Genomic DNA, 14,344 nt, shown 5'->3' with positions numbered 1-14,344 from the left:
TTGTAGTAAGATTACCACCCGTGTGTGTGGTTGAAGTAGATATTACATCAGACCAATCAGCATGCAAAGCACTAATAGAGCTATTTGGTCGACGCCCTAAAAGCATTCTTGAATATCCTCCTGAATAATTCATTTTTGTACTCTGTTATATATTTATTTATTTATTTTCAGGGAGTTACATATTTATAAGAACTAAGAACATGGATTTATCTTTCATAAGTCTATTATTATTATTAGTCTACACTAATTCAAGTCGCCTCTGTCTTTATTGGAAAGTCATGTCATGCCCGCTCCTTATGAGTGCCAACTAAACACCAGAGTTGCTCCTTCATCACGATGACTTTATCACACAGCAACAGACATCTGTAGATGCAGCTTCAGCATGAGGAACGGGAATAGTTCATAAAACCTCTTTATGGATTATAAATATGCAGTAAATACAAAATAATCAGCCTGTATTATAAAATAAGTGTGATGGCAATGTGCATTGAATATGTTTCACAGTAAATGTGGTCTGTGTTTGAACTCTTTTCAGAGAAAATAAAGCAGTGGCGTAGCCAGAACAGGACTTTGGTGGCCCCAATAAAAAGAGTGGCCAAAGTTTGTGCAACTCACTAATGACAGCATGTGTATCGTGAAAACGTTCAAATAACAAATAAACAGACTTGATTTCCAGTTATTGTTCCTCATCAGTTTCTGTGTTATATTTAGTTGCTCTAATGACGTCTCTAGAGGTGTTGACTGACAGCCAATTACATCACATTATTATCTAGTGTTGGCACGGTACCAAAATTTCAGTAGTCTGTACCAATACCAGTGAAATTGTACTCGATACCATTTTCGGTACCAAAGCAAAAACAGGTTACTAAGCAACACTCTTTTATTAACAAAGTCTACAAAACATCAGCAGCAGAACTAAGAACAGAAATATGCCATTGAGCAACACTTTAAATATATTATTTTTTAATTATAACAAAACTGAACAATGTATGCTTAAAGTATTTTTGAACACTTATATAAGATTTGCTTCAACTTTTGCAACTTTTAATTTAAGTTTTTACCAAGTACTAAAAAACAAAACCTAAATAAACAAGCATACAATAGAATGAATAAAAAACAAATTCCAAACTAATGTGCAAAGTGCTCTCTTATTAATAAAGCTGCATATTGCCATTTTTCTTCATGATAAGAAATGCACAGTGACATATATATAGACATTATTATTAAATAAGTTCTAATCGAGCTGCATTAAGTGTGTGCGCTCGAGAGATGAGCGTCCCGTGACAGAGTCTCTCTCAGCCGGATGGAGTTTCAATCTCTCCCCCTGAGATCGGGACATTCACATGACTCATAGAAGAGGCACCGACCACACAGAGAAATGCCCGTTTCTGAGTTTATAGTTATTAACATGAGCTGCTTCTGTATTATTTCAACTTTAATAAAGACATTTTACTGCATTTAAGATGTAACGCCGGGATGTTTCCTTTAAAGAGCTCCGCCTCCGCTTATTCCACAACGGGACATGCTTCTGAATGTACTTTAATCATTCCCGAATACTTTGGGATCTACATAAAATAAACTGAAAGTTTCGAGTGCATCTGGACTGATCCGTGTAATTATTCCACCATCAGGCGTGAACAACTGCTGCTCTCACGCATCACAGTTTATTGTGATTTCATGTTACGTTAAATGAGATCAAACGACTATTCAACAACGAACATTTTTCTCATCAATTTTGTATTTTCGATAATGTCGACTAAAAGTTTCAGACCTAATGCAAATGATAATATGCTTTTAAACTCACCTGCTTTATTTGCTTGAATAAATCCGTGTGTCTGTCTTTATTAAGTTTGATGTGTTTCCTCCTTACGTCAGAAAATTGTGAAAGCAGCGTTTACAAACAGGTGTTTCTTTTCAAATCCAAAGAATTTCCAAACCTTTTTCCACTTTTCGACAAGATTCAGTTGAGACTCCGCAGCAGCTTTGCTTGTCGCCATCTTTTGCTTGTTGTGAGCATTTGAAAGTTCCCGACTCTGCGTCCGGTACCTTCAGAAATTCTGGTATCATAAATCATTTTTTGTTTGAGTACCGACTTGGTACCGGAGTACCGGTATTTTTGACAACACTATTATTATCTATTCATTTATTTCTTTTTATTAGTTTCACAAATGTGCAACAATGTGTTTCACAATATGACCTTCACATTTCATATTTTATGCTACAAGTTTTCACATCAGGTTACAAGTGCCAATTTTTATTGTAGTTCTCACATTCAAATCTACAAGCCTTCAAGTTTTACAAAATGTTTAGCTTCATACGTATGCTCACACACTTGTGTTATAGTTGCAGTCATGATCACAGCAGCGCCCCTAAACTGCCGCTGGTGTCCTCTCTTCTCTCACTTCAACACGTTCTTCTCTCACTTCAACACGTTCCGTCTCGTCACTATACAAGAACTGTAACACTGTGATTTTCTGCATATTTCATTTATTCTGGAAACGAGCCGTTCATTCAGGTATGAGGGAACCGTCTGAACACGTTTAACCACTGATCAACATTCACTTGACAATGTTTTAAGTCTGTCAAACATTAACACAATGTAGTTTGACATATATGTGGGGATATCTTGTTTACTTGCTACTATATGTCTAAAGCAAACTTTTTATATACCTGTGGCAGGGCGGAGGGCGGGACCGGTTCGTGAGTCTACACACCCGGTCCCTTGTTAGGCTAATCAAGCCTCTGAGAGGGAAAAGGGCCGACTGCGGAGGATGGTGCGGGAGAGATCGTTTACATGTCCGTCGTGTGTGTGTTTGTGTCTTTTGTTTAAGTTTGCCATTAAAATATAATTTATATTGTCAAGGCGGTTCTCGCCTCCTTTCCCATCAAAATCCCTTTGTTGTACCTTAAAGAGATACAATGCCAACGGTGTCAGAAATGAACAGGGACAAATATATCCCTGAAATTCAAAATATGGTGGCAAAAAATGCCCATGCTTCAAGTTCCTGTGTTTTATTAATAATATCTGATATAGTCACAATCACATACATTGCAATCTTGTTTTGACCACTGAACATTATTGTTTTTCCCTCGTCCGGTTCCTCGCACCATCACTCTCACAGACGGGCTCTCCACTTCTATCAATCCGCATCAGTTCAGTGTTGTACTCCTGTGTTAAATTCAGTAACCGTTCACCCCTCTTGTTCAAAATAAACTGTTCTAGCGGGTAATACTCTCGCTCACGGTGCTGTAATGTATTACCCTGCCCTGTCTCACCCGCTGGAGGCCAAAAGTGTCCAAGGGATGTTATATAATGAAGGTTTAAGAAATCACAAAAGCAGATTGTAACCAAAGCTACAATTTACTGAATAATAATTTATGTGATATTAAATATATCAGTTGAACGGTTCTCGTTGTTCTCAATAGTGATAAAGAGTAGATGGAGATATATAGATAGATAATAATTCCATGTATACTGTTGGAAGGTTTTTATAAGAATCAGTGTCTACATCATACCGTGGGTATGGTAAGAATCTGTAGAGAATGAGAAGGCGAACAGGTGCGCTCTTACTCCCAGGCGATTACTCGCGCTCCCTAGCCCTCTGGCTCGCCAATTCGGTGGAGGAGTCCCGACCAGACCCACTACGGGTACTAATTACTCTGTACTGGAATAGGTTCTCCACAGGTGTCTGTTATCACGGTAACCCCCTGTGTCGTATTTTCCGTGGTACGGTCCCCCTGTCGGCGGACTCGCGTCTCCCTTGGGCAGTTCCCTCTGCCCCCGGTCACTGAGTTTGTAGAGCTCCTCCCTCACCAGGCGGGACCTACCACCACGCCACTTCAATGTGTGGCTTGTAAGCCCATGTGAAAGATTTGCCACATGTTGACCTCCCCAGCCTGGGCAGGATGTGGCCTCTGCCGGGTCCTTTCCCCCCTGAAAGAATAGGATTGGAAAAGAACACCTTCCCCGATGCGTGTTATAGCGTTAGATGGACCCAGCCGCATGTAACACACTATGGCGAGAAAACATAGAGAGAGAAAAGGCCGCGGCTTACTCCAATGCTTGTCACGTCACTTGTTCCCCCCTCAGGGATGCCGGGAACCTAAAATGTATATGAAGTCTTATGGGGCATTAGGGAAGGTTACGTGCAGCCTGATTCGGTCTGCTCCCTTGGCACGCAACAGCTTGCTTGCACCTGCATCAGCAGTTCACGTAACACAGTGTTGTGGTGTTATTGGATAAGGACCCCTAGTGTCACTACAATAGACATACTGTCGAGTGAGTGACAGATGGGGAACGTCTAGGTTACTGTTTTAACCCCCATTCCCTGATGGAGGGTACGAGACGGCGTGTCCCTTTTGCCACAACACTGTACCAACTGCTGTAATGGCCAAACCTTATTCTCGACTCCTCAGTGCAAATCCTGAATGAACAGCCGTATTGTGCCCTCCTTTAAACCTGTATGTCCGGGGGAGGGGCATGCAAATTCTGTTTGCCAATTTTTCATTGGACTTTTCTCAAGTTAAGAGGCAACCGAGGCTCTCAAGAGAGACCTCTATTGTCACTACAGTCGACACAACGTCTCGTTCCCTCCATCAGGGAATGGGGGATACAACAGCAACCAAGACGTTAGGGACAGTAACCGTGACATTTCTGAGTGATCCTGCCAGAGTCAAGTAGGTAACTACTGATCTGCCTGTTAAATCTGTTTGCATGTAATACATATCATTTGTGTTCTAATCCTCGATGAATGTGCTTTAATAGCAAAACTCCACAGTTCATTGGTTTACAGAGAGCTGCATGTAAATAAAACCCTAGAATAAACTGTATATAACTGCTGCTGACTCAAGTTCACCAATTGTTTCTTCAAAAAAACACAGAAACCTGCCACACAAATGCCCTGCTTTAATTCTTTATTTCAACAAGGTTTTGTAAGACATCAATATTTATTATAAATATATAGTTATAATTTCAACATGTTTTTGCTAGTATGTTTTGAGTGTCTGATCCAGATGTTAGAGAGAGCTTTACTGTAAGTGTTTTGTTTCCAGTGAACAGAAATCCTGAATTTGCTCTTTGACTTGCTAACAAACACACCCACAGATGATCAGAAACTGCACCCTCATGAAACACTTACCAGGAAGTGACTGTCTTATTCTTTCTCTCTTTACTCTCGTACTGATTATGGTCTTTATTCTTGGAGTGATCAGTGCAGAACGAAGGGAAAGACTTTCTAAAAGGATTGTAGTGAAGTTTGTTTCAGAGTCGACAGCAGATCTTTGCTGATTCTGATGATTATTCATTATTGAAAGCAACATTCAGGAAGTGAAAGTAAAGTTCAGATCGTTGGAGCTTTTACAAACAGAGGAAATGGATTCACTCTCTGTGGAAGAACTTTCTTGTCCCGTGTGCTGTGAAATCTACAAGAATCCTGTTGTTCTGTCGTGTAGTCACAGTGTGTGTAAAGAGTGTCTTCAACAGTTCTGGAAAACCAAGAGAACTCAGGAGTGTCCCGTCTGCAGGAGAAGATCTTCAAGAGAAGAACCTCCTTGTAATCTGGCATTGAAGAACTTATGTGAGATGTTTGTGAAGGAGAGAAATGAGGAGGAGATCTGCAGTTTACACCGAGAGAAACTCAAACTCTTCTGTCTGGACGATAAACAGCCGGTGTGTTTCGTGTGCAGAGATTCAGAGAAACACGTCAATCATAAATTCAGACCCATCAGTGAAGTTATTCCATCTTACAAGGTACGACAAAGTTCTCTTCAGTCATTTACAAAGAAGGTTCAATTGCTTTAAACAATATTTATCATACTATATATTACATACAGGAACATATTACAGTATTTTCACTTTGTTAAATTTCAGGAGGAACTCAAGACAGCACTGAAGTCTTTACAAGAGAAACTCAAACACACAGAAAACATGAAAGGAGAGTTTGATAAATCAGTTGGACACATCAAGGTGAGGATACAGAATCAACAATCAAACACATTTGCTGATAAATGATGTGATGTGTGTGAATGCAGAGCTGATTGAAGTGAATTTGATGTGATTTCAGACTCAAGCTGAGCACACAGAGCGTCAGATTAAAGAGCAGTTTAAGAAGCTTCATGAGTTTCTCCGACATGAAGAAGAAGCTACAATCACTGAACTGAGAGAGGAAGAGGAGCAGAAGAGTCAGATGATGAAGAAGAAGCTTGAGGAGATGAACACACACATCTCAGCTCTTTCACACACAATCAAAGACATGGAGGAAATGATGAAAGCCAATGACGATGTCTCATTTCTAAAGGTGACAGTCAAACTCTCATCATTGATTTCTGCTCTTATTGATCATTTGAGGAGCTCATCAAGTGTTTTTTTGTCTTTTGCAGAACTTTAATGTGACAATGGAAAGGTAAGTGTCTCCTCTCTATGGTTGTGAAGTCAAAGTCACTGCAGTACTGACTCCTGAATGTTCTTCCAGAGTCCAGATCTCACAGCCGGATCCACAGATGACTTCTGGAGCTTTCATTCATGTGCCACATTACTTAGGCAACCTGACATTCAGAGTCTGGAAGAAGATGCGAGACATTGTCCACAAGAGTGAGTCCACAAAATCTCTGCTATTACACTTTACGTGTGACACTTTAATACACAAAAAACTTTCTGCATTTTTATGTTTTCAAAAAACATAATTTTGTATATTTACATTTAGTGATTTATAAGCTGTTTGACAAAATGTCCCCACAATATCAAACATTTTGGGTTTTACTATCCTTATGGGGACATTTGGTCCCCCACAAAGTAATAAATATATGCTCACACACACACACACACATACACACACTAATACACGCACGCACACACACAAACACATACAAACACTAATATACACACACACTCACACACACACACACACACATATATACAAGCACACTCACACATACACACTAATATACACACACACACAAACTCACACACACACACACAAACTCACACACACATACACGCACACTCACACACACACACACACAGATACACACATACACACACACTCACGCATACACACACACAGATACACTCACACACACACACAGATACACTCACACACACATACACTCACACACACACACACACAGATGCACACACACACACACTCACACACTCACACACATATACACACACATATACACACACACATACTCATACACACACTCATGGGGAAAGGGCGGGGCTTCCAAAAAACACTGGATGTCTATGGGCGGAGTCACAAACCATGTTGGGGCTTCTCCTGATTTTCAGATCTGTGTGTTATGATAGAAAAGTTATTTTTCTAGTGTTTTCTCTCATCGAGTGGAATGATCGAGAGATCGAGCAAATGGAGCTTGTATTAAAATATTTCTTTAATTGTTCAGATCAACTCTGTGACATTTCTCCAGAACATTCTGTATTTAATTCTTGTAATGATGTGATTCACTGTTAAACACTGATAATAAAACATGAGTGTGTAACTAATAACAACACTGACAATATCTGATAGTGTTTCATCAATATGACAAGTGTTCATAATTCATAATAATCTGTATATGATTCACTCTTGATGATTATATGAACATCTGTTGATTGTTTTCTCTCATCAGCTCCTGTGATTCTGGATCCAAACACTGCAAATCCACTTCTGATCCTGTCTGATGATCTGACCAGTGTGAGATACAGCAAGAACAGACAAATATTACCTGATAATCCAGAGAGATTTGACTGTTATTCATGTGTTCTGGGTTCAGAGGGGTTTAACTCAGGAACACACTCCTGGGATGTGGAGGTTAAACACAATAAATGCTGGAGTCTTGGAGTAACTACAGCATCAAACAAGAGGAAGGGATATGTTTTCTTTATCACTGATGTCTGGAGTGTGGGGAACACAAGGTGTCCCTCCACTGTGTTTAAAGTCAAACAGAAACTTGAGCGTGTGAGAGTTCATCTGGATTATGACGGAGGAAAAGTGTCATTCTCTGATCCTGTAACTAACACACATCTACACACATTCACACACACATTTACACACACACTCTTGCCATTCTTCTGGAGTAATGATGATGTCACTCCTCTGAGGATTTTACCAGTTAAATGTTTGTAACAACAGAAATTCTCAGTAATATCTGATTCTTTTTCTTTCAGATATTTCAGATGAAATATATAAATCATAAACAACTAACATTGAATCAAATCAGATTGAGTATTAACATCCCACACAACTTCTTAACAACTCTTTCATAGTTCATAGAAATCTGTTCAATCTGATCAAACTGTAGAAACTCCTCATCCAGACTGTTTGTTTGTTTGGATCTGTGTTGGTAAATAACAACAGAAGGTCACATGATGATGTGTTCATCAAGACTGAATCTTCCAGGAGACATCATGAATACTCCTGTAGAGAACATTCCTAACATTACAGAACGATTGCCAGTGTTAGCTGGGTTTAATCTTAGATAAACAGGATCAGGGAAATTATACTAATTGAACTTGTTTATCTAGAGCAGTTTCTGCAGGTTATGAGGCTAAAGAAGGAACTGAACAATACCTCAATATTTTCTGTAAATATAATGTATAGAGAGCATTTATAACAACACTTCAGTCAGGCCTAGTGTTCATCCTGAAACAACTTAACACATGTGTGTGTCTGTGTGAGTGTGTGTGTGTGAGTATGTGTCTGTGTGAGTGTGTGTGAGTGTGTGTCTGTGTGAGTGTGTGTCTGTGTGAGTGTGTGTGTGTGAGTATGTGTCTGTGTGAGTGTGTGTCTGTGTGAGTGTGTGTGTGTGAGTATGTGTCTGTGTGAGTGTGTGTGAGTGTGTGTCTGTGTGTGAGTGTGTGTGTCTGTGTGTGTGTGTCTGTGTGAGTGTGTGTCTGTGTGAGTGTGTGTCTGTGTGAGTGTGTCTGTGTGAGTGTGTGTGAGTGTGTCTGTGAGTGTGTGTGTCTGTGTGTGTGTGTGTGAGTGTGTGTGTCTGTGAGTGTGTGTGTCTGTGAGTGTGTGTGTCTGTGAGTGTGTGTGTCTGTGTGTGTCTGTGTGTGTGTGTGTCTGTGTGAGTGTGTTTTTGTGTGTGTGTGTGTGCTTGTGAATGTGTGTGTGAGTGTGTGTGTGTCTGTGTGAGTGTGTTTTTGTGTGTGTGTGCTTGTGAATGTGTGTGTGAGTGTGTGTGTTTTTGTGTGTGTGTGCTTGTGAATGTGTGTGTGTGTCTGTGTGAGTGTGTGTGCTTGTGAATGTGTGTGTGTGTGTCTGTGTGAGTGTGTTTTTGTGTGTGTGTGCTTGTGAATGTCTGTGTGTGTAATAATTGTTCATGAGTCTCTGTCCTGAGCAGTGAAGAATCCCTCATCTACTCTACAGTTATTTGGTTTCTCAGCATCTTCTGCACATTTGAGGTCTTCAGTGGCTATATGATGAGATTCAGCTTTTGACACTTGGGACGACTGAGGGACTCGTACACAACTATTACCAAACATGTCAACATTCACTGATGCTCAAGACGACAACACAGGAACATCCAAGAGGTGCAAACTGTTCAACAGGATGATTTGTGTGTATTAGAGAACTTTTTGTGTTCTGGATCTTTTGAAGGGCTGAACTACATCAAATATCATATTTAATCTCTTATACATTATTTTATATATTCTGAAAGGGGTGTGTAAACTTCTGCACTATATAGTTTATGAACATTTATATTTGTTTAGATTTATTTATTTTCAAGATTTAAGCACATTTGAGCTTTTTTAATGTAGATTGCATGTAGTCAATCTATCCATATGATGTCATATTACATGTGTAATTATGAAATGACTTGTCATGTGAGCTACACATTTGAACAACACATTCACACACACACACACACACACACACACATCTCAACATATAAGTGCTTGAAGTCAAAAGTTCAGTGTATCTGTCTGAATGTGACATTGTGTGATTCATCTCGAGCTCGTGAGGAAATAAACATTAACAGTGACAGAAAAATACTCGCTTACATATTCACCAAGAAATCAATCCGCTTCTTTCAGCTCGTTGTTAAACTCATTTTTATTGGTATTTTTATTTATTTTTTATTTTGCAATCTAAAAATGACAAATCCAAGAAAAGAACAATGATGGATTCATGCATGACCCCATAAAACAGTTACATGCAATAGAGTTTAAATATAAATCAATAACTTGAAAATAATAAAGGAGTTTTGCTATGAAGGTAATATTCGCCAAGATAAAGTAATACATTATAAAATTAAAATGAGAAGAGTGTAAATTCAGAGATTCACCCAAAACATTTAAAGATGTTTACCCAAAATACTGCAATAATTACACCCCCAAAACAAATGAATAATTGTTTCTTCAAACTGATGGCAGGAGCAGCACATGGGCAAATACTATTATTGAATTTAGAGAGTTTATGATTTACTGGGGAGCAATTAAGTATCATTTTAAGAGACTTCAACAACTTTATTGGATAACCAAACATGTCGTAGGAGCCAGAAATCTTCCCATTCTATAGTTACACATGAAATATAACATTAACTTGATTTAGTCTTTTATTCCTCTTGTGCAGAACTCACAATGCACACATTTAAGAGTAGTTTTCAGTGTTTATGTGCTCAAACTGTACAACAAACAATTCACAATTAATATCAAGTATTGTACCAAATAAATGTATCCAAATTATAACATCAGCTTTTAGATGGTGAACACTAAAATATAAAATGCAAAATATCACATTTTTGCATGAAACATTATCACAAATGTGATACAACCATCAAAAGTCTTACAAAAACTTATTTAAACTTTGTTTTCCAACCAAATGCAACATATATTGAAAGAATATTGAACAGGTAATATAAAACATGTGTACACAAACATCAAAACACAAGTAAATAACATTAGGCCAATGTATATATCAATACAACACGAACCATCAATATACTTAACAACAAAACTATTACTCGCCACGCTGGGAATACATCGTTTTAAATGAGAGGTTCATCAGGTATTGGTACAGACTTTCAGCCAGCAGCACAAGAACAACATGGTTCCCTTCCTCAGTCTTTTCCTATCGATCACATGAGCCCCAAATCAACGTCCTTAAGGGGCAGCACCCCACATCATTAAACGTATTATTCCAGAAGCTCACACAAGCAGGTGGAGAAATCGGACACCTGTGAAGAATTAAACGAATGTTTGTTACTGAAAGTACATCGGTCAACAAATAGGACGAGAGCATAAAAAGCTTTAGGGACTAAAAGTTTGACCCAATCAGGAATTGCACCAAACACAATGGCATACTCTCTTGGGGTGCTGGAAAACCGAAATCTTGCATAACATTTGTGTAACTGAGCAGGACACCCCATCATCTACAAGTTGACTCACTGAAAGTCAAAGATTTATTTTTATATCTAATATTTTTGTTGTTCCAGATAAAATAACTCTGGAGAAAAACTATAATTATATATTAGGGACCCACATATTAAAGCCTGTTTATGAAAACTAGATAAAGCTACAAGTATTTTAGGGACGTCATAGTTGCATTAATTTAAATCTCCAACTGAACTGAAAATATGATCGGACACTCCAACAGGACGTGATGGGGTCCATTACAAATGATCCATTTAACCTTGAAAGAGTTATTAAGAGTGGAAAACTCCAGAAACTCAAATCCCCCCATAGCCGACCAGCAACACTCTTTTTTATTAAGTCAGTTTTACAATTCCAACAGAGGGGTTACCAGGATATCATGTTTGGGGGCATTTGGCTTGTTTGGGGGGGAACATAAACAATTGAAAAAATCTGTGCAAAATTAAGGTATACTACACACAATCTGTTTTAGTGCATATCTTTTTCTAAGCCAGGAACCCAGAGATGGGAACAGGGCCCCTATTAGACTATAGGGCAGTGGTGGGCAAACTACGGCCCGCGGGCCACATACGGCCCATTAGGCTGTTTAATCCGGCCCGTCGAGTATTTAGAAAATTGTCTTAAACATTGCATTCATTTTGCCTTTTTCCTGCAATACTTGAATAAAGCAGATCAATTCATTCAGCGCTGTTGTGGCTGCGCTGCGGTGTGTCACGTGACAAGCAATGACGCGTCACCATGGAAACCATACAGTGACTAAATAACGGTTACATTGCAAAACTCACGCTGCGGAGTGAGACAGAATTGTTTTAATTAACAATGAGTGGACCAAAGAAAAGAAAAGTGGACAGTGAGTGCCGCATTTTTAATAAGGAGTGGACAGCTAAATATTTTTTCACCGAAGTCCGATCAAAGTCTGTATGTCTTATTTGCCAAGAAACCATTGCAGTTTTCAAAGAATACAATATCAGCCGCCACTTTTCCACCAAGCATGCTAACTATGTTAGCAACCAGTCAGAGCAAGAAAGGAAGGCTACTGCTCAGAGGTTAGCAGCCAATTTACACGCTCTATTCAGGAGTCAAGTACCAAGGCAAGTTATTTGCTGGCATTCAAATTAGCAAAGGCCGGCAAGCCTTTCTCCGAAGGGGAGTTTTTGAAAGAATGCATGATAGAGACTGCGAGTCTCTTGTGTCCAGAGAGCAAAAACAAATTTGAACAAATTAGTTTATCACGCAGAACAGTGACCCGCCGTATACAACTAAATGACGAAGATTTGACCAGCGACTTGAACAAAAAAGCAGAGTCATTTAAGTTCTATTCGTTAGCACTGGACGAAAGTAACGACATAAAAGACACAGCGCAGCTCTTAATTTTTATCAGAGGGATTGACGATAATTTTGAGATCACGGAGGAGTTTTTGGCCATGGAGTCCATAAAGGGGACAACACGAGGAGTGGACTTGTATGACAGCTTGACTGGTGTCATCGAGAGGCTTAAGTTACCATGGTGTAAACTTGTGAATGTCACCACAGATGGATCGCCAAATTTGACAGGAAAAAACGTTGGGCTGCTGAAAAGAATCCAGGATAAGGTGAAAGAGGAAAACCCTGAGTTGGATATCATTTTCCTGCACTGCATAATCCACCAGGAAGTCCTGTGCAAGTCTGTCTTGCAGCTTGATCACGTAGTGAAGGTAGTCGTAAAGCTTGTAAACTTCATTAGAGCAAGAGGACTTAACCATCGTCAGTTCATTCAATTCCTTGAAGAAACTGAGGCTGATCACCAGGACTTACTGTACCACTCTAATGTCCGTTGGTTAAGTTTGGGGAAAGCATGTCAGCGAGTGTGGGAGCTCAAAGGGGAGATAAGCTCATTGTTGGAGTTAATGGGGAAGGCTGGTGATTTCCCTGAGCTGAGCGACACAGACTGGCTTTGTGATTTTGCGTTCGCTGTGGACATATTGGCACACATGAACGTGCTGAACGAGAAGCTACAAGGGAAAGATCAATTTGTGCATGACATGCATGCAAATGTGAAAGCCTTCAAAACCAAATTCACTTTATTCTCAAGGCAAATTTCAAACAACACATTCGCTCATTTCCCCACACTAGCGACGCTGAAAGAGGCCTCTCAACATGCGAAGAAATACAGCAAATCACTGGATGTCCTGCACAGAGAATCTTTCCGCCGATTCTCTGATTTTGAAGTCTCTTCAGCTGGTGTCATGTCCCCTGACACTGGACTCTGAAACAGTGCCGCAGGACTTGCAATTGGAATTGATAGATCTGCAGTGTGATCCATCCTAAAGGAGAGGTTTGACTCTTGAAAGTGGATAAGTTTTATGCTTCACTCAATGAAACCATGTTTCCAAACATCCGACAGAAGATGCTGGTGTTGTTTGGCTCTACTTACGTGTGTGAGCAGACGTTCAGTGTGATGAACATCAACAAAGCACGCCACAGATCCCAGTTAACTGACCTGAGATCGGTCCTGAGAATTGCCACAACTAAACTGACACCAAACTTCGATGCGCTGGCAAAGAAGGGTGATCAACAACACTGTTCTCACTGTAACTGAATAAGGTAGGTAGGTTGGCTAATCTTTACTTTTTAGGTATTGAGTTTCATATGTAATTTATAACTAATGTCCCATCAAACAGAACGTTGGCACGATTGAATCATTGACATTTGAGCACTCCTTGAACAGAGAGCGACTTAAGTGCAACAGACAGCGACTTAAGTGCAACAGACAGCGACTTAAGTGCAACAGACAGCGACTTAAGTGCATAGGCTCCTTGTGGCACGTTAATGTTTTTTCCTTTTTTGGAAACTCAGAGGGAAAAAAAATGTTTGTAACCGTTTGTACGCCTGTTTAGTTTTTCATTTGATTTGTCTGATATTTAGTTTGTTTGCTCCTCTGGATTTGTAGATGTCTTGGACTGCTTCCGGTTACCGACCTTTATCGCCCGG

At 39.6% G+C, this 14,344-nt stretch overlaps 1 protein-coding gene across 2 annotated transcripts; it reads left to right on the top strand.

Moving 5' to 3' along the window:
- The first annotated feature begins 5,133 nt into the window (after nt 1-5,133).
- LOC127619308 (nuclear factor 7, ovary-like) lies at nt 5,134-11,232 on the top strand. 2 transcript variants are annotated; one of them, XM_052092191.1, is made up of 7 exons: nt 5,134-5,749; nt 5,870-5,965; nt 6,063-6,296; nt 6,379-6,401; nt 6,471-6,589; nt 7,627-8,006; nt 9,369-11,232. In XM_052092191.1, exons 1-7 carry the CDS (start codon nt 5,372-5,374, stop codon nt 9,420-9,422), a joined length of 1,284 nt encoding a protein of 427 aa, XP_051948151.1. In that variant the 5' UTR covers nt 5,134-5,371; the 3' UTR covers nt 9,423-11,232. The 2 variants fall into 2 exon arrangements, with proteins under 2 accessions (XP_051948151.1, XP_051948142.1); XM_052092182.1 differs by having other exon boundaries at nt 7,627-11,232.
- Nucleotides 11,233-14,344: the final 3,112 nt, after the last annotated feature.

The sequence above is a fragment of the Xyrauchen texanus genome, chromosome 2 (assembly GCF_025860055.1).
Source record: "Xyrauchen texanus isolate HMW12.3.18 chromosome 2, RBS_HiC_50CHRs, whole genome shotgun sequence".
Classification (NCBI taxonomy): Eukaryota; Metazoa; Chordata; class Actinopteri; order Cypriniformes; family Catostomidae; genus Xyrauchen; species Xyrauchen texanus.
The sequence above is the reverse complement of the archived record's forward strand: the minus strand, read 5'-3'. Positions and strand labels throughout refer to the sequence as shown.

What these genes read in the sequence shown, in the direction of transcription:
- LOC127619308 (XM_052092182.1), top strand. Translation starts at nt 5,372, where the DNA reads ATGGATTCACTCTCTGTGGAAGAACTTTCTTGTCCCGTGTGCTGTGAA. An exon ending in AAGTTATTCCATCTTACAAG is followed by an intron (nt 5,750 to 5,869) that starts GTACGACAAAGT and finishes GTTAAATTTCAG; the next exon opens with GAGGAACTCAAGACAGCACT. An exon ending in TTTAATGTGACAATGGAAAG is followed by an intron (nt 6,402 to 6,470) that starts GTAAGTGTCTCC and finishes ATGTTCTTCCAG; the next exon opens with AGTCCAGATCTCACAGCCGG.